Source organism: Cenococcum geophilum, assembly GCF_001692895.1.
Source record: "Cenococcum geophilum 1.58 unplaced genomic scaffold K441scaffold_61, whole genome shotgun sequence".
NCBI lineage: Eukaryota > Fungi > Ascomycota > Dothideomycetes > Gloniales > Gloniaceae > Cenococcum > Cenococcum geophilum.
Genome location: NW_027137619.1, coordinates 920,044 through 945,616, shown reverse-complemented (window position 1 = coordinate 945,616; position 25,573 = coordinate 920,044). Strand labels below are relative to the sequence as shown.

Here is a 25,573-nt window from a genome sequence, read left to right as displayed (position 1 = left end):
TTAGCAAGGCAAATCTGACCAATTAGACAACTTTAACCGCCAGTCGAAGTTCCTTAACATCTTCGCGCCGTGTATATGTACTACCCGTCTCTCTATGCGCAAAATTAAGACGCTCTTTCCTCTCCAAATTTTTTCCTTACTAAGGTTTTTTATGGGGTTTTATTAAGGCTTAAGCATATAAAGGATTAGGGACGACCCTTTTTAAAGGGGGGGGCATTATTAGGTAAAACCTAAGTAAATAGTTATATAGCCGTAAGGTATGGGCGACCCTGGGGCAACCTAGGGGTGACTTACCCGTAAGGCACGTGCTTTACACGTGCCTAGGGAAAACCCTTCCTACCTCGCATACAGACTCCTCCTTTTCCCTTAAGGATTCGTCTCTGTCTATATAATATACCCATTATTCTATCATTGGACTCCCTATCTATATCCTTACCTTATAATATCTCCCTAATCCTCCCGCCTATTTAGGTAAAAGGAATAAACTACGCTCCTTCTTTAACTAACTTAAGAATAAGCTAAATAGTAATATTAATTGCTACCTAACTCCTAATAGCTAGTTGCGTTACGCTATAAGCCGCCTAATAGGAGACGCTGTAGAAACTATATACCTATTTTAGCCAAACACTATAAAAGAACTAGTTACTATACTAGAAGCATCTTATAGCAACCCTAACTAAATTACTATAGTATAAAGAAAACTAAATAAGATAATATAAGGCTCTAAGAGCTTTCTATTATACTTCGCCAAATTTCACTACTATACTAAAGAGACTAGATAGAACGAACCCGCCTTAATTAATCGCCTAGTAGAGTCCCTAAACTCTAAACTAAAGGCTTCCCTTATAGGAGTTAAGCTGCTAGATACCCTTACCGCCTATTCTAATATTATTAATAGCTTATATAATAATATACTACGCCTCGCCCTAAAATATATACCTTAATATACTGCCCCTTAGCTACCTAAGACCCGTAAGGACCTAAATGCTATAAATATTAACATTAAGACCCTCTCCTACGCCCTAAAAGAATTTACTAAACAAGAATAACGTATTAAGCTTAGCCTTTGCTTTAAATATAGAAGTAACGCTTATATCTTAAGTTACTGCTCTGTCCTAATACCTAAAATATATATATAAATAACTGGTATAGACAGCCGATCGCCTTAATTAAGCTCCAGTTGCCAACCCCGATCTTTACTAAGTCTTAGCCCTATATTTAGTAAGCACCACTTATAAAAACGAAGCTACAAGTAATATATTATAAGAACTCCGCCCTAATTACCTATAAAAGGAAGGTTCTAGAGCTAAGTTACTCTCCAGGACGACCCTATCTTAAGATCTTATTAAATACTTTAGATATTACAAACTCTAACTCTTAGGATTATAGCATAACTATTAACTACCGCCTTTAGTAGAATAATTAATAGGCTAATACTTAAGTCCTAATTAATATAGGAGCTAGTAGTATAGGATTTATTAATAAGATCTTTATATAAGATAATAGTTTTACCCTAACCCCCTTTAACTAGCATATTAATATATTTAGATTTAATAATAAACGCATAGTTTTAGGCTAAATTACCTATATAGTATACCTAAAACTCTAATACTTAAACTATAAAGAACTGATTAGGCTTTTTGTTACTACTCTAGGTTACTTAATAATCCTTAGATAACCCCTAGATAAAGCTATATAAGGTGACTATTAATTAGGATAACCTTAAGCTTCTATTTACTGCTCTACGTTATAAGTAAGAATGCTTTATAACGCACCGCTTAGACCCTAAACTAAAATTTAAGAAATCCACTAAGATCTACTAGCCTAAGATTTCCACTAATGTCTACTTTACGCCTAAGGAGTCCACCAGATTCCATTAGTATAGGAACTTTACCAAATTCCACTAATATAAGAATTCCACTAATATCTACTAAGGACCCGAAAATTCCACTAAAGTCTATAAGTTATTACTAAGTATTATACCGCCCTAAACTAAGTAGAAGCTTAAGCTTAGTATATAAAACTACTGGAAGAACTAGTATCCTATAATAAAAAGAATACTTAAAGAACTTAAACCTAAATCTAATACTAACTCCGTACTTAATACTAAACCTAAAGCTAAATAGGAAACTATATAAGAAACTATAAACAACCTAAGCAAACTTAATACTCTAGATATCTATATAATTGGAGCTAACCCGCTAGTACAACTCGCCAAAAAACCTAAATATATAATCTTTGCTATTACTATAGCTAATATTAAGAAAGCCTTAGCACTAAAAAACATACCGACCCTGCTATAAAGGTGCTAGTAGAGTATTATTACCGCCTAGATATATTTTTATAAAAGAAAGCCAATAAGCTACCAGAATACTAACTATATAACTATAAGATTATACTTAAAGAAGGAAAGCAGCCTAGATTTAGACCCCTATAATATAGTCAGCAAGCTAACAGGCTATACAAGCCTCCGGGCCACCCCACTAAACCACTAAGGGTAAATATAGCAAATTACTCAACTACGAACGATTGTATTTGGTGTAGCTATTTACTAGCTACTTATTTAACGTCTAGGGCACGTACGTGCATTATGTTCTATTGATTTGCATATACTATACTTACGCACTGCCCATTGCGGTCGCTTAGCCGCTGCCTCTACTACCCTTTCCTAGACAGCTTGTGCATGAGATAGGCCTTCTACTCCTAATAGAACACCCCCCTTAGCTATATACGTACGCCGCTATACTCTCTTCTGTTTCTGGCGCTGGTTTTCCATATATAGCTTCTTATTTTCACTTGCAAGTAGGATAGCGCTTAATATCGCCATTTCGCACCCCTTGACAAGCTAGCTAAGGGCTTATTCTATTAAACTTAGTAGGCTATGCGTACGCCGCCTAAGATAGCGCCTTAGTAGGGCCGTCTGCTGTTGTAGCTCAGTAATATTATAGGGTGTTTCAGCTGCCTAAGATGCATTTAACTGCGGACGGCGTTGGGGTAATGGCGTCTAATATTCAGTGTGCAGCTGTGCTAGTACGCGATTAGGGCTATATGGAACTAAGCCAGTAGCTGCGAATCCTGCCAGTATATTATTCCGATGTAGTGCTATAGGCCTAGCCTGCCTATATAGTAGTAGGAATTCGTGTTTATTAATATGGTTAATGCCGCGGCCTATAAGCTGTTTAACGAGGCGTCCGTACGATTGCTTAAGGACTAAGAAACAGCCTACATCCAGCGGCTATAGTAGATGCGACGAATGCGCTAGTATATAGAGGACGACTATCTAATGATCCAGGCAGTACCGATCAAATTCAGGCGATACGTAACTGTTGTGGCCATCTAGTACTAGCAGCCGATACGTGCCAACCGTGTGATCCTTTGTATGCTTATTAAAAACCTCCGTTAACTAGGTTAGGCTAATCTTATTTATCGTCTAGCTATTATCGCTAATACTAATTAACCAGTTGTATGGGATAATATTGTTTTTATACTAAGCAGCTTAGTATATTACTGCCTTAAAAATAATAAGTGGCGGAATTGCGACCCCTAGGGCATTAATACACTCAATAATTGTAACCCATTCTCGATTGCCTAGCTGTACTATTTTAGGCCGGCCAGCCCTATTAGTTCTAGTAATAACTTTTGCAGTTGCAATAACACCTATTTAGTAGCCAGTTTTATTAAAATTCTAAGTATCCTCGTTAAGAATCCCATATTGAATTTTTGTATTTTAGACGTGTTTAAACTAGGCTCAAATAAGTATAGGATCCTCGCATTTAGCACGCTGGTAGTTATACTTATGATTCCATTTAGATTATAGGTCATTATGGCGCTTAATAAAGTTGTGTACCTATCGCTCGCCAACTGGTTGTAATTTGGTATGCTAGGTAGCCAAAAGGCTAGCCATCTGCCGTACGGTAGCAACCCTAGGTGGCATACCGTGTTAATCCATTAATAGAATCTACTGCTTAAGGCTCTCTTCTTGTACTAGTGTAAGACGGCGATTTGGGGCAGTAGAACCGCGTCTCGGTTTAATGCCTTTATTGCGTTACTGGGCTGTTATTCGGGGTATATCGTATATCTTTACGGCAGATCGGAAGCTTGAGATTTGGCCTTGCTTATAGGCATTAAGAGCTAGAATAAGTCTACCCTCTTGAAAAAGGGGGTTTTCTTGTTGTGGTGTAGCCATTGAAGTAATAGTTGAGTAACGCGTCGCGTCTTTCGCGATTTTGATGGGGTGGCCGGAGGCTTGCATGGCCCGTTGGCTTGCCGACTACGTACTGTGCTTTGCGAAAGTATTGCGAAAATCAAGATTAAGCGAGCCTCCCCCCGCATGCGCTTGCTTTACAAAAACGCTTCTATAACTACCAAAAATAAGTCCTATTTTATAAAGCTAGTAGATAGAACTATAAAATAGATACTGCTTTATAATTTTAAATACGTAGCAGCTTAGTAAATAACGTGGTTGTGGAATTTTAGGTAGTAGAGCGTTGGGCTGAGTACAACGTTCAAATCGCGGTTTTCGTTGCCAAGACAGCCAAGATACAACGCTTTCCAAGTTTCTCGAGCCTAAATACTAACTACCCCTTAAAGCTCTACTACTACGTTATATACTAGGTTGCTATATATCTAAAATTATAAAGCAGTATCTATTTTATAGTTCTATCTATTAGCTTTATAAAATAAGACTTATTTTTGGTAGTTGTAGAAGCGTTTTTATAAAGCAAGCGCATGCGGGGGGAGGCTCGCTTAATCTTGATTTTCGTAATACTTTCGCAAAGCACAGTATCCCTTAACCCGTCAGCGTCCTACGTTATCGATAAGAATATGGTCCGTGCATAGAACAACAAGACATCGTGCTCAGAACTTCCATAGAAACTAGATAGTATTCAATGCCATATTCTACTACACTATGGTCTCCTCTACTCGATCTAGAGACCTAGATATTGTTTAAAGCACACAATACAAGGTTCCGCCGACTCGAATTGCAAAAAACCCTCCTTTAAAGCCTTAGCCAATACCCAGCTTTAAACCCTACGAAATTGACAATTGGCACGATTATGGCCAGCCAAATCTTCCACCTGACCTTAATACAAGTGATGCCTTCGCGATATTTAGTTTATTCTTTACAGAGGATATAATAGATAAGCTTGTAGGGTGGACAAATGAGTTTGCAGAGCTCCATCAGCCGTCAGATAAGGAAGCACTAAGGTACCCTCGGTCGTGGAAACTAACATTAAGGACGGAACTATACGCGTATTTCGGTACACTTATTTATATAGGAATTACAGCAGAATCTAGTGTAGAGGACTACTGGGGCGATTTAACCGAAAATGGAGCTTCTCATATAGTCAAAGACTATATAGGGAAGACTTGATTTGAACAACTTGACCGCTACTTTTAAGCCTCGCAACCTCTACCTAACAATACCCCACAGCGAAGGACAATATTTGATCGTGTTAACGACCTCTCTAAGCACCTGCAACTACTCTGCCGGAAGCTCTATATGCTAGGAGCTTACCTTACTATCGATAAGACAATTCAGCGCTTTACTGGCCGTGCTAGGGAAATTGTTAATATTTTATCTAAGCCAATACCAGAAGGCTTTAAAATATAGATTCTTGGCAACGAAGGCTATGTATTAGATTGGATGTGGTACGCTAAAGGGGCTAATAAAGGCCCTGTCGATCTAGATACTTCCTTTACTAAAGAAGGTTTTTTAAAGACGCAGGCAGTAGTTCTTGATTTCCTACTACAAGAAGACGACTTCACTAAGCAGCGGCTCTATCCTCTAGGAAAACACGTCGTTTGGCTTAATAACCTCTTTATAAGCGTTAAGCTTCTTTTACGCCTTTAAGAGCTTGGAATTGGAGTAGCTGGAATAGTTAGAATAATAAGAATAAGGCGCGAGGAACTAAGGGACGAAGAAGGTAATATATCTTCTGGCCGCTATAAACGGAAGACTCCTACAGAGCAGATGGATCCTCAACTTATTAAGCTCAAACTTACCTACGCAGCCCAGATTCTATGGGGGACTTTATATAGTTCGCTATCTAAGAACTCTACAGTATTAGAGCTCGCCTAGAAGGATGCTAATATAGTGCTTTTTATAAGTACTGTCCATAACGGTAAGTTCTACTTAATACTATAATACTTTTATTAATGACGTCATATATCGCCAGGTTAAGACTACGTCCTCTCTCTACAAAAGCGGCCCGTAAATACCTCTACTAGAGCCCAAATAACTCGTCTTGTCTTCGGCAACGATCTACAAAAAGAGCTTAAGATTCCTGTCTTTATAGAGGAGTATAATTGCTATATATATAGTGTGGATATTACGGATTAATTACGGTCTTATTATAATATACTAAGGATAAAACGGAAGACTTAGAAGCCTCTATTTAGCTTCCTACTTAATACAGTAATAGGCAATTACTATTTACTATCGTCTTACAAGCCGTTTAACTATAGAGCTAGCCGCAAGGAGTCCTATAAGCAATTTCGGAAGGACCTTCGCAAGGCCTTATTCCAGCGCTTAACTTAAGCCACCGAGACTCATTTACGACCCCCTTGACGCTCTACAAATGATATTATCTACGTGCCTATAGAGGAGCATAAGCTTATTAAGCTTTGGAAGAGGCAGCGCAGCTACTCGGCTTATATTAAGGCTGGAAGAAAAACTACTAATCGGCAACATAGAGGACGAAGGAAGGCCCTTAGTGAGCTCTTAGAGAACACAGTTAAAAAGCCACAAGGGAGTAGCGATTAGAAGAGGCCGGCGAGGGCAGCGAGGACTCTCTACGGCTGCAATATTTGCAGGATTCCATTCTGTATAAAGACGGCGTGCTGGCAGCCTTATCTTAATCAACTTAATACCAAGGATTGAACCTATATAGAGCTTCTGCTAAGAGAGAATTAAATATCAATGGCTTCAAATATCTTAGCACGACCAAATATCTAAGCTACGTAATTGGCCAGATCCTTATCGATAACGTAGTACGAAATTTGACGGGTTAAGGGATAGGAGCCTTTATAGAGTTAAACCGTTATATATTACCACGTAAGGGCAAATTACCATTAGATTGCCATTAGGTTGCGGTAAAGTGTAATTATATAACTAGAATATTGTTAAAATGTCTAGGAACTTTAACCAGCAGTTAAAGTTATCTAATTAGTTAGATTTTTAGATGCTAAGCCTTATTATATAATATTATTTTAAGCCTTTAGCAATACCCCCCTTTCTTCTTTTTTATACCTTAAGTGTCCCTTCTATATATATATATATAGTAACTATAGCGTTACCGGATATAAGAGGCTAGCTTAACCGGAACGTGTTACGGCACCCGTAACAGATCTAGTCAGGGGCTTGCTTAGGACTTGGCGCACACATATAGACGTCATCCCCTCCACCTTCTGCTCCTCAGCTTGATATCCTTGTCGTAGGACAATCCAATTATACAGGTTGCATGCGTGTTATACCGTGCTCGTGCCTCGATTGACTGAGTTCGTGACAGAACGTATAATTATCTAATTAACAGTGTCACCGGTAAGTAGAAGGTAAGTTAAAGGTATATTAAAGGTAAGTAGAAGGTAGAATAAGTTTTTATATATTAANGAACAAATACTTCTAACCACTTCTATTTAGAGACTAATCGCTAGTTCTTCTCTAAAGGGGAACTAGCTTCCTATATATTTCTTTTAAGACGCTAGTAAAACCTTTCGCCCCTAACCTATTTAACTATGTCTTTTAGAATATAGATAGGACATAAATAAAACCTTCTACCGTCTTATTAAATATGTACCTCCTAGGGGATTCTATTACAATTACCTTCCTTTTTAGGGTCTTAGTCCTCTAAGACTTCGCCTCTACTAAGCTTTTATAAAGTTCCGGCTAAAACCACTAGGGAAACCCTTAGTAAAAAGGTACTCTATAATACGGCTTATTGCTAGCTCTTTACTAGCGCGGAACTTTACTTTATTTTTTATTTCTCTGCTTTTCTTCTACCCTAGCTCCTTATAGTGCTTTTATAATAGGATTTTAATAATAGTAATAAAAATTTAGTGGGATTTACCTCTTTAATTTTAGGAATTTGTTATAAATGGATTTAGAGGTTATTTAGTATAACGCATTAACTAACCACTATCCCTATTTACCTAAATGGGTTTTAATAATAATGTCTTTTATTTTAATTTCTTTCTGTTTATAAGTTATTGTCTTTTATTTATCCTTTTATTAATAACACTATTTATCTCGTTTTTAAATAGGCTATTTTCATTATATCTTACCTTTTAGCTTCTATATCTTTAGCCGCACTTCTATTACTACCTTATTATCTTTTCTTAACGCGTTTATAGGTAATAGGATCCCTACCTTATCTTCTTATAATAATGCTAACTTCTTAGAGTATTTTTTTATAATGGCTTATAGTCCTTCTACGCGTCCCTAGACCGGCGGCAGTATCGTTCCTCTCCTAGTAACGCCCTAGACAGTATCTATTACTCCTATAGCAGTTTCCCTAAAATACTATTATTGCTATATTTATGCTCTTATATAGGATCCTTCCTACGTCTATAAAATGCCTTATTCCGGCAAAAATAAATCTAAGTACTTCTATTACTGTAGTAGGAGAAAGACCTACGTCCTAATATTTCCCATTCCGTCTTATTTTAAATTTCGCTAATTATACTAGATCCCTGCTATCTATACGTATAAGACTTATAGGCTCTAACGCGCTATCTAAGATTTCCGCTAATATTTTAATAGTAATAGGCGGGGATAAAAGGTATCTTCCCTTACTTATAGACTCTTTAATTTAATAAGGGTTTTTACTACTATAGAGATATAATAATCTCGGATATATAGTATCTAGGAGCGTATATATAAACAGCTTACCCTTATTAATAATAATATTTATACTCTTATGTAGGCTAATTTAGCTAGGTAAGTTTCTCTAGTAACTTACTTAGGAACTATACTAACTCCTTTAGCTAACGTCTCTTTAATCCCTGCTTAGACGCCAATTTAAAACTTAGGGATACTAAGGATAGTAATAAACGTTAAGATAAACGTTCTCCTTACTAGTCTCCCGCCTATGCTAGTCCTTCTAGTACCTGTTATTCTAAAAAGAATATTAGTAGAAGTGCTAATGCTTTCAAGGATAGAGGAGCTAATAATACTATTAATAATGACGTTAAGATGGAAGAGGAGGCTCTTATTACTGCTGTTAGTATTTAAGTTATTACCTAGCTCTCTTCTTCTTTTTATAAAATAGCTTTATATAGTACTTCTTGGGTGCCTCTAAAATGCCCTATTATTAAGAATTAATTTTATACTTTAGGGATACCTTTATTTTAAGCTTCGGTAACAATTCTTATAAAGGTAGTGCACTATTATAATCCCTATATATAATAAACGGGTAATATTCCTATAGGTGCTTTATAATTTTTTAAAAATTTTAATTCTTTATAGGCTGTCCTTTTACTCCTCTTTATATTATTAACTCTACTACATATCTCCGGTGCCAAACTAGATACTCTTTTTTTTTATCCCTAGGGGGTCCTTCTAAATCCCTAAGGCCTTTTCTTATATTGCTACTACTTATTCTTAAACAGCGTCTTCTTTAGATAGTATCCCTAATAGTTCTCCTATAGGTCCTATAGGCTTCCCCTTATAGGGTTCTAAGATCCCTATTATAATAGCGAAACATTTTCATTCTTAATGCCTATGCTTAACCTTATAGTTTTAATTTATAGGGTCTTCCCTATTATCTCGTTTGTGGTATATCCAGAACCGTTACTAAATCTTTATCTTTAGTCCTTAGGAAGGTTTTAATTGCTATATTATATCCTAGCTAAAGGTACTCCTTAGGTTCCCAACTATTATATACCTAAGAGTATTCTTTCTAGCGAACTAAAAATTCACGCTTCTTCTAGCGCTATCTTTAGTCTAAAATATCTTCTATATTCCATTCTAGTTCCCTATTAATTTCACTAAGTAGTAATAGTTCTATACTATCTCTTCTCTAGTATAGCTTTAGTAAGGAAACATAAAATATAGAATATATTAAATATAATTTCGGCAATTCCAATTTATAGGCTTAATTTCCTTTAGTTTTCCTAACTATCTTAAAGGGTCTAAGCTACTGGTAATCCAGCTTCTTCTTAATACGTTTTATTTAGATATTTTTTATAAATAGTAAGACTTTGTCTCCTATCTCGAATTCTTTTAGCATATATTTTTCGTTATAGTACCCTTTTTGCACAGCCTAGGCGTCTAGTAAGTGCTTTTTAAGTTCCTTTCTACGAATTCTTATTTACTTAATTTTTTTAGACGCTACTAGTGCCTCTCTTTTAGGAATAATGTCCTTAACGTTCTAGGGGTCATTTGCTTTTACCCCAAATAATGCTTTATAAGGGGTCATTTTTATACTATTATAGATGCTTATGTTATATACGTGCTGCGCTAAAGCTAACTACAATATCTAATTATCCTGTTAATAATTGATATAGTAGCGGAGGTAGTGTTCCAACAACGCATTTAGACGCTCTATTAGCCCGTCTATTTGCGGGTAAAAGGTAGTACTTATCCTTTATCGTATTTTTAATAAGAGACAGAATAAAGACTAAAATGCACTATTAAATACTATAACCGACTACCGAGGTTCGCCTCACCCTACGACTCACCACCCGTTTCTTGACTCATATGTCTTTTACCATCATATCTCATTACTGTATTACCCCTGTCTTTGATATCTACCTATCGATTATTTCTATTACCTATTCATTACGTATTACCGACTGAGTGGCAATGGCGGCCTAGTGGCCAATTAGGTAACAGTTACAAATCATCGTCGGTATCTCCGACAACCTTAGCCACCTATTTCTTGTATATAGTCTACTCGATTTCCATAGATTTACAATCAAGTCGCTTATGCAATTCTCCCACACTGTAAAGCTTACAAATACGGTACCTCTATCAGACACAATTCCTCTTAGCGTACTAAATAAGAGCCACTATTTTAAAAACAGGTCTATTAGTTCCACTGCCGTAATTAATATTATAACAGCAAAGTATTTTAAAAACTTTATATACCTGTTGACGATTACTAGAATAGTGTTAGTAACCTCTTTAGTTCTTGTCTTAGTAGGGGGTAAGCCTATAATAAAATCTATTATTAATTCTAATATAGGTCCCTACGGAATAGGAAGCACTAATAACTTACTATATAGGCGATGCCTAGATATCTATATCCTTTAGCACATATTACACCTTAATATATAGTCCTTAACCTCTTTAGACATTCCGTCCTAAAAGTATTTCCTTTAAACAGCCTTAAGGGTTCTATTAGCACCGTAGTAACCCCTAAAAGGGTCGTTGTAGAAGACCTTTAAATTTTCGTCTTAAATTGCTTAGTCCTTCGGGATATATATAGTACCCTTAAAGCGTAATAGACCCTTTTAGTCTTACTGCTATAGCTTCTTAGTAACTCTAGTTAAGTTAGTCTCTACTATATCTTTCTACTTCTCCCTAGAGGCGAAGGTGTCCTTTTATTAAGCTTAAAGAAGAAAATCTAGAAAGGTTTTATACAGATTACTTGCTTCTATTTTGCCTACCGCTATTATAAACTTAAGGCGTGGCATAAGGTATTTTAAACTATTAGTGCTAGTAAATTCTCTTACTGTTATATAGTATATCACGCTACGGATAGGTATTTTGCCTATCCCCCTTAGATCTGAAAACTTGTAGCTAATATACCATTAAGTTAAAGGTGCCGTAATACCTCTAGCATATCTTATACAATTCTCACTAATTTTAGGGTACGCCAACTTTATAATATCTGCTTAGTCTATAACCTAGTCTATAACTATATCCTACGGCTCCATAATTGTATTACTTTATAGCTATATTACTAGGACCTCTACTTTACCGCGAAATTCTATAGTTCTAGGGAAAGAGTCTTCTTTTTTTTTTAAGCAAATTTTGCAATATAGAGATTATTTCCCCTATACTGTCCTAAATTCTCCCTATCTTGTAATCTAGACGTCTTAACAACCTATTAGTAGGATTTATCTTTCCTAGGCGGTATATAATTTTAAAGTTGTACTATAATAGTGCTTCTACCTATCTCGCTTATTAACCGCTTAACACCTTTATAGTTATAAAGTATTCTAGGTTATTATAGTCTAGTAGTAGTTCTTTAATTAACGTCTAATATAGATCCTATCTTGGCCCACGCAGACTACTCCGTTATAGGGGGGAAAACTTATAATTTATATGAAGAAAACCCTGCAGTTAGGGGAGGAAAAACCCTATGAGCAGCCTCAGTAGGATAAAAAACCCCGATTTGCCATGTTTGTACATAGCAGCGGCCCTACGGGCCTACTGCACGTCCTCCTCCTTAGATGTTTTAAACTTCTTGGGAACCACTACTTCCTTCTCTAGCTTATCAAAGCTAGGGTTCACTACGTCCTAGCTAGGCCTTGCTAATCGATTGCTGTATCTTATTGTCTCTTTATATCCCATATCTTACCTATCCCCTATATACTATCTCTTATATAAACCACTACCATATACGTCTTACCTCCCCCCCCCTAGAGCTATCAAAGGTGTAAGGGGGATTTATCTATTCTAACTACTGTAATACTAATAAGCGAGCGGGATATTATGTGTATTTAGGTATCTTTTATACCTAGGCCCCAGCTAGGCCCTCTCTAAGGGTTACTACTCCGTTAAAAGGAGATAGGGAAAACCGTAGGTTGCAATCCAAGCTGCTAGGTAGTATTTAGTAGTTGAAAATGGCAAGTGACCGCATACTCCGCGGGCGACTGCCCTAGGGGTTAGGAGGGGCCGTATATTTACTCGTTCGTTTATTTACTTATACGCTTATTCGTCCGTTAATATAAGGTCATTAATGCTTTTCATTAGGGGCTAGGGGATGCTTTTAAAAGCTATTTATCCACGTTAGATTATATAGGTGCTTAGTAGGAGAACTAGTGGCTATATTATAAAGGGGTACCGTCGGTAGTAGTTTTCAAGATCTCACCATCCTATATAAAAACTTTTTACTATGCCCTACGACGCATATAACCACTAGGTCCTACTTACACGCGCTATACAACGTCTCTGCGTTGGCTCTGGGTCTGTTATGGAAGTAGGCATGAGCTAGAATACAATATACTAAACAGGGTAGTAATTAAAGAAGGCTACGTACGCGTAACTATGCGTGGTTAATACAAAGACATTTAAATAAAGAAGAAGATTCTTTATATGCCAGGTCGGGTATAAATAGGGGTTGTAGGGGAACGTGCGTAGGTGTCTTGGGACGAACGTAAGCACGGGTTAAGAACGTTAAAACGCGCAGGGACGTAAGAGCGTGTGAGTCCCGTAATAGTACCCCCCCCTTACTTCCAAGCTTCTGCGAGGCGTGTCGTGTTATATATACCAGAAAAAAACCCAATACGGGAAAAAAAAATTCGTTAGCCTTCTTTGCCCTTCTACGTCCTCCGTTACACAGGCTCCTCCAGTTCGGTCCTTCTATGTTTAATTATTAGGCCACTGACTTATTAGGCCTAAAGCATAGCCTAGCTTCTATCGCTAGCTACACTCCTATCCTCGCCGCTTAGAGACGCATTGCTAAAGCTTATATAGTCCCTTTCTCGCTTCTAGCAGCTCTACGGCCTTCCCTTCCTATACTCCAGGTCCCCCTAAAAAATTACCCCAATTTTTAGTCCAAAATGGGCGTTTTAGGCAGTATTTATCGGCCTAAACGGCAGTATAGTACGGTCAGTACAGTGTTCGTGGTCGTGGTAAGGCATATTCTTAGCAGGTTCTTATCAGTGCGGTACAGTATTCGTATTGTAGGCAGGTTCTTATCGGTGGCAGTATAGTGCCAGCGTAGGTTCCGTAGGCATATCGGCACGGGATCTTATCAGATTCGGGTAGCAGTACAGTACTAGCGACGTGTTCGGGTTCCGTAGGCGAATCGGCACGGAGCTTATCAGTTTATATAGTAGTAGTACGGTGCCAGCAACGGGGCATCTCGTAGGCGTATCGGCACGAGGCTTGTCGGTTTAGGCAGCAGTACAATGCAAGCGACGGGTTTGGGGGTCTAGGGAGCGAGGCTCTACCTAGTCGTGTTCGGCTCGTAGGCGTATCAGCACAAGGCTTGTCGGTTTGGGTAGCAGTACAATATAAGCAACGGGCGGCTTAAGACAGTCTAGGTATCGGATGCAAATAGCTTCGGCGGCGGCAGTATAATGCTAGCAATAGGTTCGGGCGGCTTAGGACAATTCGGGTATCAGATGTAGAGAGCTTCGGCGGCAGGTTCGGACGGTAGCAGTACGGTGCCAGCGACGGGTTGTCTCATAGGCGTATCAGCACGAGGCTTATCGGTTCGGGTAGGTAGCAGTACAATACCAGCGACAGATTCGGCTCATAGGCGTATCGGCACGAGGCTTATTAGTTTAGGCAGCAGTACGATGCAAGCGACGGGTTCGGGGGTCTAGGGAGCGAGGCTCTACCTAGTCGTGTTCGGCTCGTAGGCGTATCGGCACGAGGCTTGTTGGTTTAGGTAGCAGTACAATACAAGCGACAGGGTTTGGGGGTCTAGGGAGCAAAGCTCTACCTAGTCGTGTTCGGGTTAGGTCGTAGGCTTATCGGCACAACGGGTTATTGGGTTCATTTCGCAGGCGTAGCGGCGCGAGGTCTTGTTGGTACGTAGGGCAGTACGTGTAGGTCAATAGGACAGTAGTAAGATACCAGCTTCCGTGTTCGTGTTCGTGTTCGTGTAGTAGTAGGATGCGAGCCATTAGGTCAAACCGAGGGGCAGTAACGTGCCTGTTCGTAATAGCAGTAGGATATAAGCCATTAAGGTCGTAGGCGTATCGGCGCAATATCTTGTCGGTAGGTCGTAATTCTATAGGCGTATCGGCGTGGTATCTTATTATCGGGTCCGTATGCAAATCGGCGCGGAGACTTGTCGTACTAGTTCAGAACCCCAGCGTCCTAGTCTACCCACAGCCAGCAGCTCCTGTATCTACCCCGTAGGCGTAGAAAGGTATACTCCGCGACCAGTAGCCCACAGGCCTGCTAGGTATAGAAAAGGGATCTAAATGTAGTATTACGGAAGTGGGCACGAGCTGGAATACAATGTACTAAACAGGGTAGTAATTGAAGAAGGCTACGTACGCGTAACTATGCGTGGTTGATACAAAGACATTTGGATGAAGAAGAAGATTCTTCGTGTGCCAGGTCGGGTATAAATAGGGGTTGTAGGGGAACGTGCGTAGGTGTCTCGGGACGAACGTAAGCACGGGTTAAGAACGTCAAAACGCGCAGGGACGTGAGAGCGTGTGAGTCCCGTGACAGGGTCTGAACTTCAAAGACCTAGGTTTGTAGCCGTCACTATATATAGGTGCAGAATCCGTTTTCGACGGCCTATTATAGTCTATAAGGACTTTAATAGGATAATTGCTTCCTATATAATAATATCGCTAGTGCTTTATTACTATAATTATTATAAGTAGCTCCTAGTTATATGTTATATAACAAAACCTTTACCACACATGCAACCTTACTAAAAGGTAGCGCCATACTCCAAAACTTACGCATACCCATCTTACCATCAAAAACAATCGATTTTCTAACTTTTAAGACCTAATTCCTACTGCCTAGCGAGCTAGAGGTGGATTTATTTGTCGTTTTACCCCCTTTCCCTAATAGAAAATTTTCTCTAAGGGTGGCCCTAGCTTATAAGCGAGGCATGGACAGGAACACTAAACCTACTACCACTACCACTAATACCAAAACTATAAAATAGGGGCTAGTTTCTCTACTACCTCTTAGCCTAATCTCCCCAGAAATCTTCTAGTAGGATTAGTAAGGAGAAAAGGGTATAAGGATAGTAAAAACTAGGAAAACCCCCTTATAAGACACAAAATGCCAAGGCCCGGTAGGCCTAAAAAGAAACCTCCTATAGAAATAAGTGATAATGAGTCTATATCTACATTCACTTTTTCTGGCCCTTCTCCTTCTCCTGGCCTATTTGGGACAGGAGAAAAAAGAGGACATCCTTAGTCTTCTACTGAAAAAGAAAACCAAAAACCTGTAAAAAAGATAACTAAACTAAGGACTTTTATGGCTGGTATACCTAGTATATCTTTCTCCCCCCTTTCTCTAGAATAACACCTATAAAAGGCTCTAGATAGCCTAACCCAGGCCTATAAAGGGCTAGAAGAAGAAGAAGAAGAAGAAGAAGAAGAAAACAAAAAGGAACAAGTTAAACAGCTAGAGGACTATACACGTAGTGTCCTAGTAGGAGAAAACCCCTTTATAAAAGGAAAAGAAAAAGAAAAGACAAAAGATGTCCTAAAAAGACTAGTCGAAGAAGTAAGAGCTCTCCGTAAGGAGGTAGCCCCTACTAAAGAAACCTACGCAGAGAGGCTAAAGAAGGACCTCCCTACTTTGTCCTCTCTATCCTCTTCGTTACTACCATTTCCTACTTCTTCTACTTCTACTAGAAGTAAGAAAAAGCAGCTATAAGAAAGAAAGCTAGTTCTAATTACAGACTAAAAGGACTAACCTTTAGATACCTTCTCTATACGAAACAAAGTCAATTAACTATTTGCATTAAAACTGCAAGTAGAAAAACCTNTTTTAGCATCTATAGCTAGAACTAAGGGAAAACAAAATATCCTTCTTATAACTACGGAAGATATAACGGAGCCTTATAGCAGGAACTACGGTGGACTCGTTAATGGGCTAGGTATATAGGTATTGTAAGTAAGTCAACAACGTAATAATAACTGGTAAAGTGGTTGCCTAATAGATTAACTCTAATTATATTCTGAGAATTACTATAAGGAAGGAACTATCTAGGTAGGGATTAAGGGTTCTTAAATATATAACCGTACTCCTATAAAATCCTTCTTATATATAAAGTACGCAGTATACGTAAGGTATATAAGTTCCTCCCGTTCCTCTTGTTCCTTATATAGCACCCTATATAACCTTAGTTACTATTCCTTATTATATAGTTCTATAGGTTCCATCCTAGACCGTGCCTATATTAACTAACTAGCTTCTTTTAACTCTTCTCTAAGTAGTTATAATATTGTACTTAAAGCNTNNATAACACTATCTCCCTCCTCTTTATCTTTATCTTTAAAGATACCTAGCATCTCTAAGTTATTTACTAGAGGTATAATATCCATCTAATTAATTTGGTTAATATTATTACTTATAATGCCTAAAGCTTTTTCTTCTTTACACGCGTAACGTTATGCTCGTACCATTGCTGCGATATTATCTCTTAGCAAGATAATGCTATCTCCGTGTTCTTATTATATAAAAGAGGGGTTAGTGTATATTACGTTGGCAAGTCCTCTATCTTAACAGCCCTCTTTTTATACGGAGTGCACTAAAGTAAACGTTTAATCGTCCTGCAATATTCGCTTAATTTCTAACGCTAAGTGTGCGCGTCCTATAACTCTTAATAGTCTCTAAGTTCCCTAAGTAATTTATTATAAAGTTTTGTGTTTAATCTACCGCTGCGAAGCTTAATAGTAAGCTATCCTTAGCGCTGCTTACGGTTTAATATACCTTAGAAGAGTCCGCATATATTCTTAAAGCTTAGCGTCTAGCTTACGCCCGTCTTTAGCGTTTAGAATATATCCGTAAGAAGGTTTATTTAAAGGAGTGGAAACTTGTTTAATAAGGTTTATAAGAACTTAGTAATAAAAGAATGGATTCTCTTCTAATAGAGAAGGAAATAACTCTAAGTAGTTCGGCAGTCGCTCTTCCTGGGTCCCCCTTAGGTAACTTATTCTTTAGCGATTTTCCTTTATTAATATTGCCTGACCTTTTTTCTTTTAATACTCCTGTACCTTTCCTATAGCGTTCTTTAGGTTCTCTAGTAGCTCCTAGGTAGTCTTATTATAGCCTATTTATTTTACTCTATACTATATTTTATTATCTACGTCCTTATAATTAACAATCTTTAAAACTTACTATTTGTCTTCCTCTTGTCCTCTATATATATCTGCTTTATAAACTAGTAGCTTAATATTCCCGTATACTGGCTCTAGCATTATAATATGCTGTATAGGGTAGATCTTTATCCTAGCTGGTAAATTTAACTTAAATATAACTAATGAAATTTTTTATATAATTTTAAAAGGTCCTAGTCTAACGTAGTCCAACTTCTTACTTAGTCGTTAACTCTTAAAATTTTTGTATAGTAGCTATACTTTATCTCCCTCCTTAAGATCTAGTCCCTTAGATCTCTTAATATCGTAGTACTTTTTCATCCTTTACTATACCACCTTAGCTGTTTCCATAAGGTCTGCATAAAAATTTATTAAACTCTTTATTCTTTACTTAGCTATACTACTTATCTTCTTTACTTAATATAGCGATAATAAGGTCCTTAGCTTATATCCATAATTCGCCTTAAATAGTAATATACCTATTCCTTTTTATAGTGTTATATTATATACGAACTATATAACTAGTAATAGCGATACCTAATTATTCTGTGCATAATTAATATAATGCCTTAGATATTATTCTAGTGTCTAATTTAATCTTTCCGTTTAACCGTCTGTCTATAGATAATATGCAGTAAAAGTTACTACTTAAACTCCTTGCTCTGCTAAGAATACTTCTTAAAATGCTGCTATAAATCTTAAATCTCTATCCAATATGATCTTACTTAGTACTCTATATCTTATAAATACTTCTTTAATATAGATTCTAGTAACATCTTCTGCTAATATTTCTTCTAAATATGCTATAAAGTATCCCTACTTTATAAGCTTGTCTATTATTACTAAGATTACATTATAATCTTATCTGGTAATAAGATCTCTTAACTTTAGTAACTTAATAATAGAGTCCTATAATATAACCTCCTATAGTCTCTTTAGTATTTTAATAGGTTGTAGCTCTCTATATAGCTTATACCTTATTAGTTTATTCCTTTAATAATTTGGATATTCTTTTATAACTTGCCTAGCTAGTCCCTAGATTCCATTAATAATATACTCCTCTTAAAGTCTTAACACTAAGCCTATAGCTCTATTATATCCTTAAATTAGTCCTTTATAAAATAACTTAATAAACTCCTTTATAATAGATCTTGGTACGTACATCGCTTTTTAATTTTTATACTACTCTAAATCTAAATCCTCTATTTATATATCTAGGATCTTTTATATCTAATTACTTTCTAGTAATTTATAGGTCTTCTCTTCTTATATTGCTATAATCTTTAGATAATTATACCTAATTAGTCTATCTATATCCCTTTGCAATAAAGCCCCTAATAGCTTTTTATTATTTTATAGTTTAGTCTTTCTACTTAAAGCGTTTGCTCGTGTATTCTCTATACCCTTAGTATACTAAATCTTAAAATAGTACTCCGTAAGTATCTCCGCCTATCTAACCTATCTATAATTAAGTTCTTTTATTATTAGGAACCCTATTAGGTTCTTATAATCCATCTTAACTATAAATAGTTTTTCTATACCTTATAAGAATGATCTTTATTTCTTTAGTACTACAACTATACCTAACAACTCCTTATTATAGATGTTATAGTTTAGTTCCGGTAGTATTATCTTTTGACTATAGTATGCTACTGGGTGCCATCTATCTTTATATTTCTATAGAAAGTACACTTCTAGTATATAGTCTAATGCATCTATTTCAACTACTATCTCTAACTATAGTTAATAGATTTTAAGAACTGGCTCCTAGGTAAATAACTATTTAACTTTCTTAAGCAGTTCCTTTTGTTCCTTTCCCTATACCTATAGTTCTTCCTTCTTTATTAATCTTATAAGTGGCTTAATATTCTTTAACTATTAAGCTATAAACCTTCTATAGTAGTTACAGAACCCTAGAAATAACCTTAACTATATTATATTTTCTAGTTCTTGCTAATTTACTATAGCCTTAATCTTCTTTAGATCTATACTAAGTTGGCCTAGTTTAATAATAAATCTAACAAAATCTGTCTTCCTAGTAAAGAATTTATATTTCTTAATTGCTACTAGCATCTATTCTTCTTATAGTCTCTTTAAAACCCATTTAATGTATTCTCCATATTCTTCCTTACTTATTAAGTAGATAATAATATTATTAAGATATACCATAACAAATTTATTTAAGTGTTCTTTTAATATATTATTAATACGCTTCTAAAACGTTGCTAGTGTGTTTATAAGCCTAAATTGTATAACTAATAGTTTATATAATCCTTTCTTTAACCTAAAGGCTGCCTTTTATTTATTGCCTTCCTTAATTCTAATTTAATAGTACGCCCATCTTAGATCTATCTTTGTAAAGATTTACGCGTTACCNATCCTATNTTAGATTTCGCTAATTAAGGGTAAAGAATACCTATCCTTCCTAGTAATGCTGTTTAACTATCTATAGTTAATGCATAGCCTAAGTTTTCTATTCTTCTTTAGTACGAATAGTACTAGATATCCCGCTAATAACTGTAATAGTCTAATATATCCTTTTTAAAGATTTTTTTAGATAAACTCCTTAAGTGCCTATAACTCTTTTTCTATTAACTTATAAGTTAGGTAAAACCTTAAACTTATTTCTAGTTTTAGCTCTATCTTATAGTCCCATGCTATATAATTTAACAGCTTTTTACTTTCTAGTAACTATAGCTTCTTGCTATACTTATAGTATCTCTTTAGTATATAGCTTAATCCTTAATTAGTCTCCTTATATATCGCTCCAACTTAGTACCATACTAACTTGGTTTATTGTTGCATCTTATATTATTATATATCTTTAATATCAACCTAACCTATAACCTAATCGATCTTTAGATTATATTCTTATAATTAAGGCATTCCTAATACTACCTTATTATTCCCTAATAGTAATATATTAAAAGACATCTTAACTTATCTCCCTTTAATNGTTATCTAAATTNGTNCTNTTTTAAGATTAATAATACCTCCTCCGTAGGCTATTGGATCTCCTAAAATTATTACTAATAGATAAGGGTGCTCTTTTTACCTATATAGTAGCCCCATCCTTTTAACTGCTGCTAATAAGATATAGTTTTATGTCGCTCTACTATCTACTAATGCTTTAAACTATTAATCTTACTAATTAACTCTTAGGTTTAGGTGTTATCCTTAAATTCCTTTAAGGGTCTAAGGCTCTATTACTAGCTCCCTCTAGTTCTATAGGCCTCTACTTTTCCTAACTATTAGCTGCTTAATCCTATTTATACTTAGTCTAACTTAGGCTAATACTTAGTTCACTTTTTATCTTTAATATACTATAGATAGGTGTTCTCTAGACATTCCTACTATTATTATCCATCTAAGCATTCTTCCGTAAAGAACCTTTCTAGTTAAAGTATTAAACTTCCTTTCTCTTAGACTTCTGCTAGATGCCAGCTATATATATACTTAGCATTCCTATACTATTATTTATCTATTATCTAGTATATCCTTATAAGGTATTTCCAATTCTTTTCCTTTAGATTCTTATATATCTTATATATATCGTCTATATATGCAATCTATAATAGCGTATAGTATACTAGGTACTTTAGGTTAACTCTTAACTTATCTTCGTCTTTAAGTTTAAACCTCTATCACATTAATCTAAACGTTGCGACTTTATTCGCAGGTACTAAGACGCGCCTTTTGCTTCTCTAGTCCTCTAATCGTTCCTTTAAATCCTTTAATATTATAATTAAGACTCCCTTAATATAATTTATCGCTTTTTCCGTAATTAGGTGGTTTTAGATAACTTTTTTATCCAACTATATATAGAAATCTTCCTACTTATTATTGTGTCGTTGCCTATACCACTTTTAGTATAGCTACTAAAATATATACGGTCTGTCCGTAAAGAAGTATCTTCTTATTACTGCATTATAATAGCCTTTTATGTATTATTCTTCGAACCTAGTAGAAATCCCTAAATCCTCTTTATTTTCCAGTTTAGTAAGCCACTTAGCTCTTAGTATGCCTATTCTTAGCCTATTAGTAATTCTTTATATAGGTGCTCTGTCCCTTATAGAACCTAATATACTAAATCTTATATCTAGTTTCTTTTCTTACTATACAATAATTCTTGCTCTAAACTCGTTTATAGTTTCTTATTATTTACGTCTTATAATTAGATCCTTAAAGTTCTCTTACTTCTTAATCGCTATATTAACTTTTTAATCTTTAGGTTAAATACTGCATTTACTTAGTAAGTCTTCTAGGTCTATATATCTATCTCCTAATCTAACTGCTATTTATACTACAGATTCCCTAATCTATAGTAAAGTCTCTTACTTCTTTTTTGCGGGTGTCCTTATTCGTACTCCGAATTCTTAACCCCTTAGATTCTTTAATCCTAAGCTTACTTCTTTTTTAAGCTATACTCTAGCCTTAGTTTAACTAGGCTTTACTAGTGTCCTTATCTCGTCTTAAGAGTCCTAGATCTTACTTATCTCGTCTTAAGAGTCTTATACCTTTAGAAAACTTCATCCTAAGCTTATTCGTATATTACTGAACTAAGCTATTACTCTATCCTATCGGTTCTCGTCTATTATAGGTCCTTAAGCATACCTTATCTTATCTTAAGAATCTTAGTTATCTCTTATCTCGTCTTAAGAATCTTAAGCCTTTAGCCTTTTGCCTTTATTAAGTGGTGAGCTAGCACTAGCAGTCGTCTNCTTNCTTAATNNTCTCTANATATTACTCCNTNNNTCTTATAAAGCNATAGATGCCGTATCTAATGGTGTTATAATACCCGTTACTAAACCTTGCTCTATAGCGGTCTTAGTCTCTACTTCTATTACGTTATTAAGGTTTAAATACCCCTAGTTAGTTCCTTTACTATCCTTATCGCTGTTAATTAATAAGTACTCTAACTCTATTATCATTATTACTAATTATTATTTACATATTGCTGTAATATCTTAATCTAGCTTATAGAGTTAATCTTATTCTTTATCTAACTCTTTAGTTCCTCTAAGTCCTCTTAACTTTAACTCTTATAGCTAATAGCTTGCACTATACTTAGCGTCTTTATAAATTTGGTATACGTTGTTGTAATAAAACGCAAAACTTCTAATTAAATACTCTTTTGTTCCTTATAGCACACTATTATCCCTTTATATATCTATATTATATACTACTAGTCTAGTTCCCTTTACTACGTAATAACTCTAACTACTTTTATAGTCTCTAGTAAAATAACCCTATTTTCCGTAATTTATATAAGCTCCCTCTTTAAACCATTGCTTTTATTATAGAGTTTGCTTAAACGTCTTCTATTGCTAAGATTCTTAATTTAACCTATACTCCTTAGTCCTATAATTACTTAATCCTTAACCTCTAAGTTTCTATAGTTTCTTACTCTATCTCTTATAGGTTTCTTTAGTACCACTTAGGTTTATTAGCTCTGCGCTATACCATATTTTCTAATTTAGCTTAGGTTATTACGTACTCTGCATCTTATACAACTATAGAACTCTATCCTGGCCTTTCTTAGCCTATTCCCTTTAGTAGATCCTATTGTTAATCTTTATCGCTTAATTTATTAGTTCCCTTAGGGTATCTACATCTTTTATTAGGATAATCGCATCCTAGACTTTAGCCTTAAGTCCCTGTTTGTACTATACTATAAGCACCTTATTATTCCACTTAACTTATATAGCTAGCGTTTAGAACTGCGTTATATACTTAATTACTAAGGTTTATTACATAATATCTTAAAGTTTTCTTTCCGCTATAGTTGTTACCTCTAGATCTTTAAATATTTACGTAAGTTGTTCCGCGAATCCGTTTTAGCTTAAGAATATAAACCGTACTTCTTAGTTTGTTATTATTATTCCATTTACTTATATCTCTATAAGGTAAGGCTTAAACTATTTAAATACTCTTCCTAATAAGAATAATCCTGCATATGCTACTTAATCCATAATTATTACTAGCTTTACTCCCTCTTATATAACCTTAAAGTATATTTATATAAGGAATCCTTTAAGCTTTAATCTCTCTCCTAAGAATCTTTTAATTAATGGTAACTTAACCTTTGCTGCTCCTATTTTATTAATCCTATTTTTAAGTACTGCGTTATCTTCTATTAACTAGTTAACTATTACTTATAACTGTCCTACTGTTATAGGTTGTTGTAAATTAGTGTCTGCTATACTGGTATCGTTACCTAATCTTAACGTAGTTGCCGCCGTTAATAGCGTCGTAGTAGCTGCTTTTAGTGGTATATTATTTAACTTATTAAAACCGTAACCATAGTAGTAATTATATAACAGAGCCTTATAGTAGGAACTACGGTAGACTTGTTAATAGGCTAGGTATATAGGTATTGCAAGTAAGTCAACAACGTAATAATAACTGGTGGAGTAGTTGCCTAATAGATTAACTCTAATTATATTCTGAGAATTACTATAAGGAAGGAACTATCTAGGTAGGGACTAAGGGTCCTTAAATATATAACCATACTCCTATAAAATCCTTCTTATACGTAAAGTACGCAGTATACGTAAGGTATATGAGTTCCTCCTATTTCTCTCGTTCCTTACGTAGCACCCCATATAACCTTGGTTACCATTCCTCGTTATATAGTTCTACGGGTTCTATCTTAGACCGTGCCTATATTAACCAACTAGCTTCTTCTAACTCTTCTCTAAGTAGTCGTAATATTGTACTTAAAGCGTTTGTAATAGAAGAGTATAATATAGATTTCCTAGTTAAATATAAGGAAATCTGGCATAACTGCTTTACTTTTTAAAGAGAATAAAAACTAGAACTATGGGTTTAAATTATAGCCTATGGGGTTCCTACCCTACCTTTTCTAGGAGAAGGAGGCTCTAAGCTTCTAAAAGAAGAAATTGGGACCTTTAATCCTATAAGGTTATAAGGACTACCTAGATAGATCTTATTTAGTGTAAAAAGACACAATCCATAGACTAGATTTAGCTCTATAGTTTTTACTATAGAGAACGAAGAAAAAAGACAAGAAATCCTTAAGTAAAAAGAGATATCAATTGCAGGTACAGCTACTAAGGTAGTAAAATACCTCGAAGTCTCTCCTACTACGCAGTGTACGAGCTGCCAAAAATTTGGCNATATAGGAGATAGGTGCTCTACTAGGGCCTGCAGATACTGTGCAGCTGCATATTTATCTAAAGACTATTCCTGTTCTACCTGTATAATAACAGGCAGGCCTTACCAGCATACCACCCCTCTTTGCATTAATTATAAAGAAAAACACTTTGCTAATAGTAAAGACTGCGAGACTCTTAAAGCTGCTAAACTAGTATGTGAAGAAGATTCTATGGAAGAATAAAACAGATAGGATTCTAGAAGGGGGTAACTCCTACTAGGCTCTTAAAATGATATTAAAGAGTAAAAGGACAGAAATAAACTGCAAAAGGACAGGGACAGGGGTTAGGATTTCTTATAGTTTTTCTTACCATTTTCTCATTCCCTAGTAGTTGTAGTATCTTAGTATTTTACTAGAAAACTATAAACTCCTAATTTAGGGGTTTATAAACTACTAGGACATAGCTACTAGTAC

At 35.6% G+C, this 25,573-nt stretch overlaps 2 protein-coding genes across 2 annotated transcripts; both read right to left on the bottom strand.

The window, feature by feature from the left end:
* Positions 1–13,743: 13,743 nt before the first annotated feature.
* Positions 13,744–14,496, bottom strand: K441DRAFT_668300 (uncharacterized protein; the record flags this gene model as incomplete). The annotated part of the gene is made up of 3 exons (XM_067649977.1): positions 13,744–13,904; positions 14,204–14,356; positions 14,436–14,496. A coding segment is annotated over one exon (153 nt), but the record flags the coding sequence as incomplete, so codon positions are not given.
* A 17-nt stretch (positions 14,497–14,513) lies between these two features.
* K441DRAFT_668294 (uncharacterized protein) lies at positions 14,514–15,092 on the bottom strand. The gene is made up of 3 exons (XM_067649976.1): positions 14,943–15,092; positions 14,660–14,899; positions 14,514–14,602 (listed from the first exon to the last, which is right to left on the bottom strand). Exons 2-3 carry the CDS (start codon positions 14,803–14,805, stop codon positions 14,518–14,520), a joined length of 231 nt encoding a protein of 76 aa, XP_067498529.1. The 5' UTR covers positions 14,806–14,899; positions 14,943–15,092; the 3' UTR covers positions 14,514–14,517.
* Positions 15,093–25,573: the final 10,481 nt, after the last annotated feature.

Coding starts and splice junctions, on each gene's coding strand:
- K441DRAFT_668294 (XM_067649976.1), bottom strand. CDS start 14,805: ATGGCTCGCATCCTACTACTACACGAACACGAACACGAACACGGAAGC. Junction 14,603..14,659: donor AATGAACCCAATAACCCGTT/GTGCCGATAAGC, acceptor TTTGCTCCCTAG/ACCCCCAAACCCTGTCGCTT.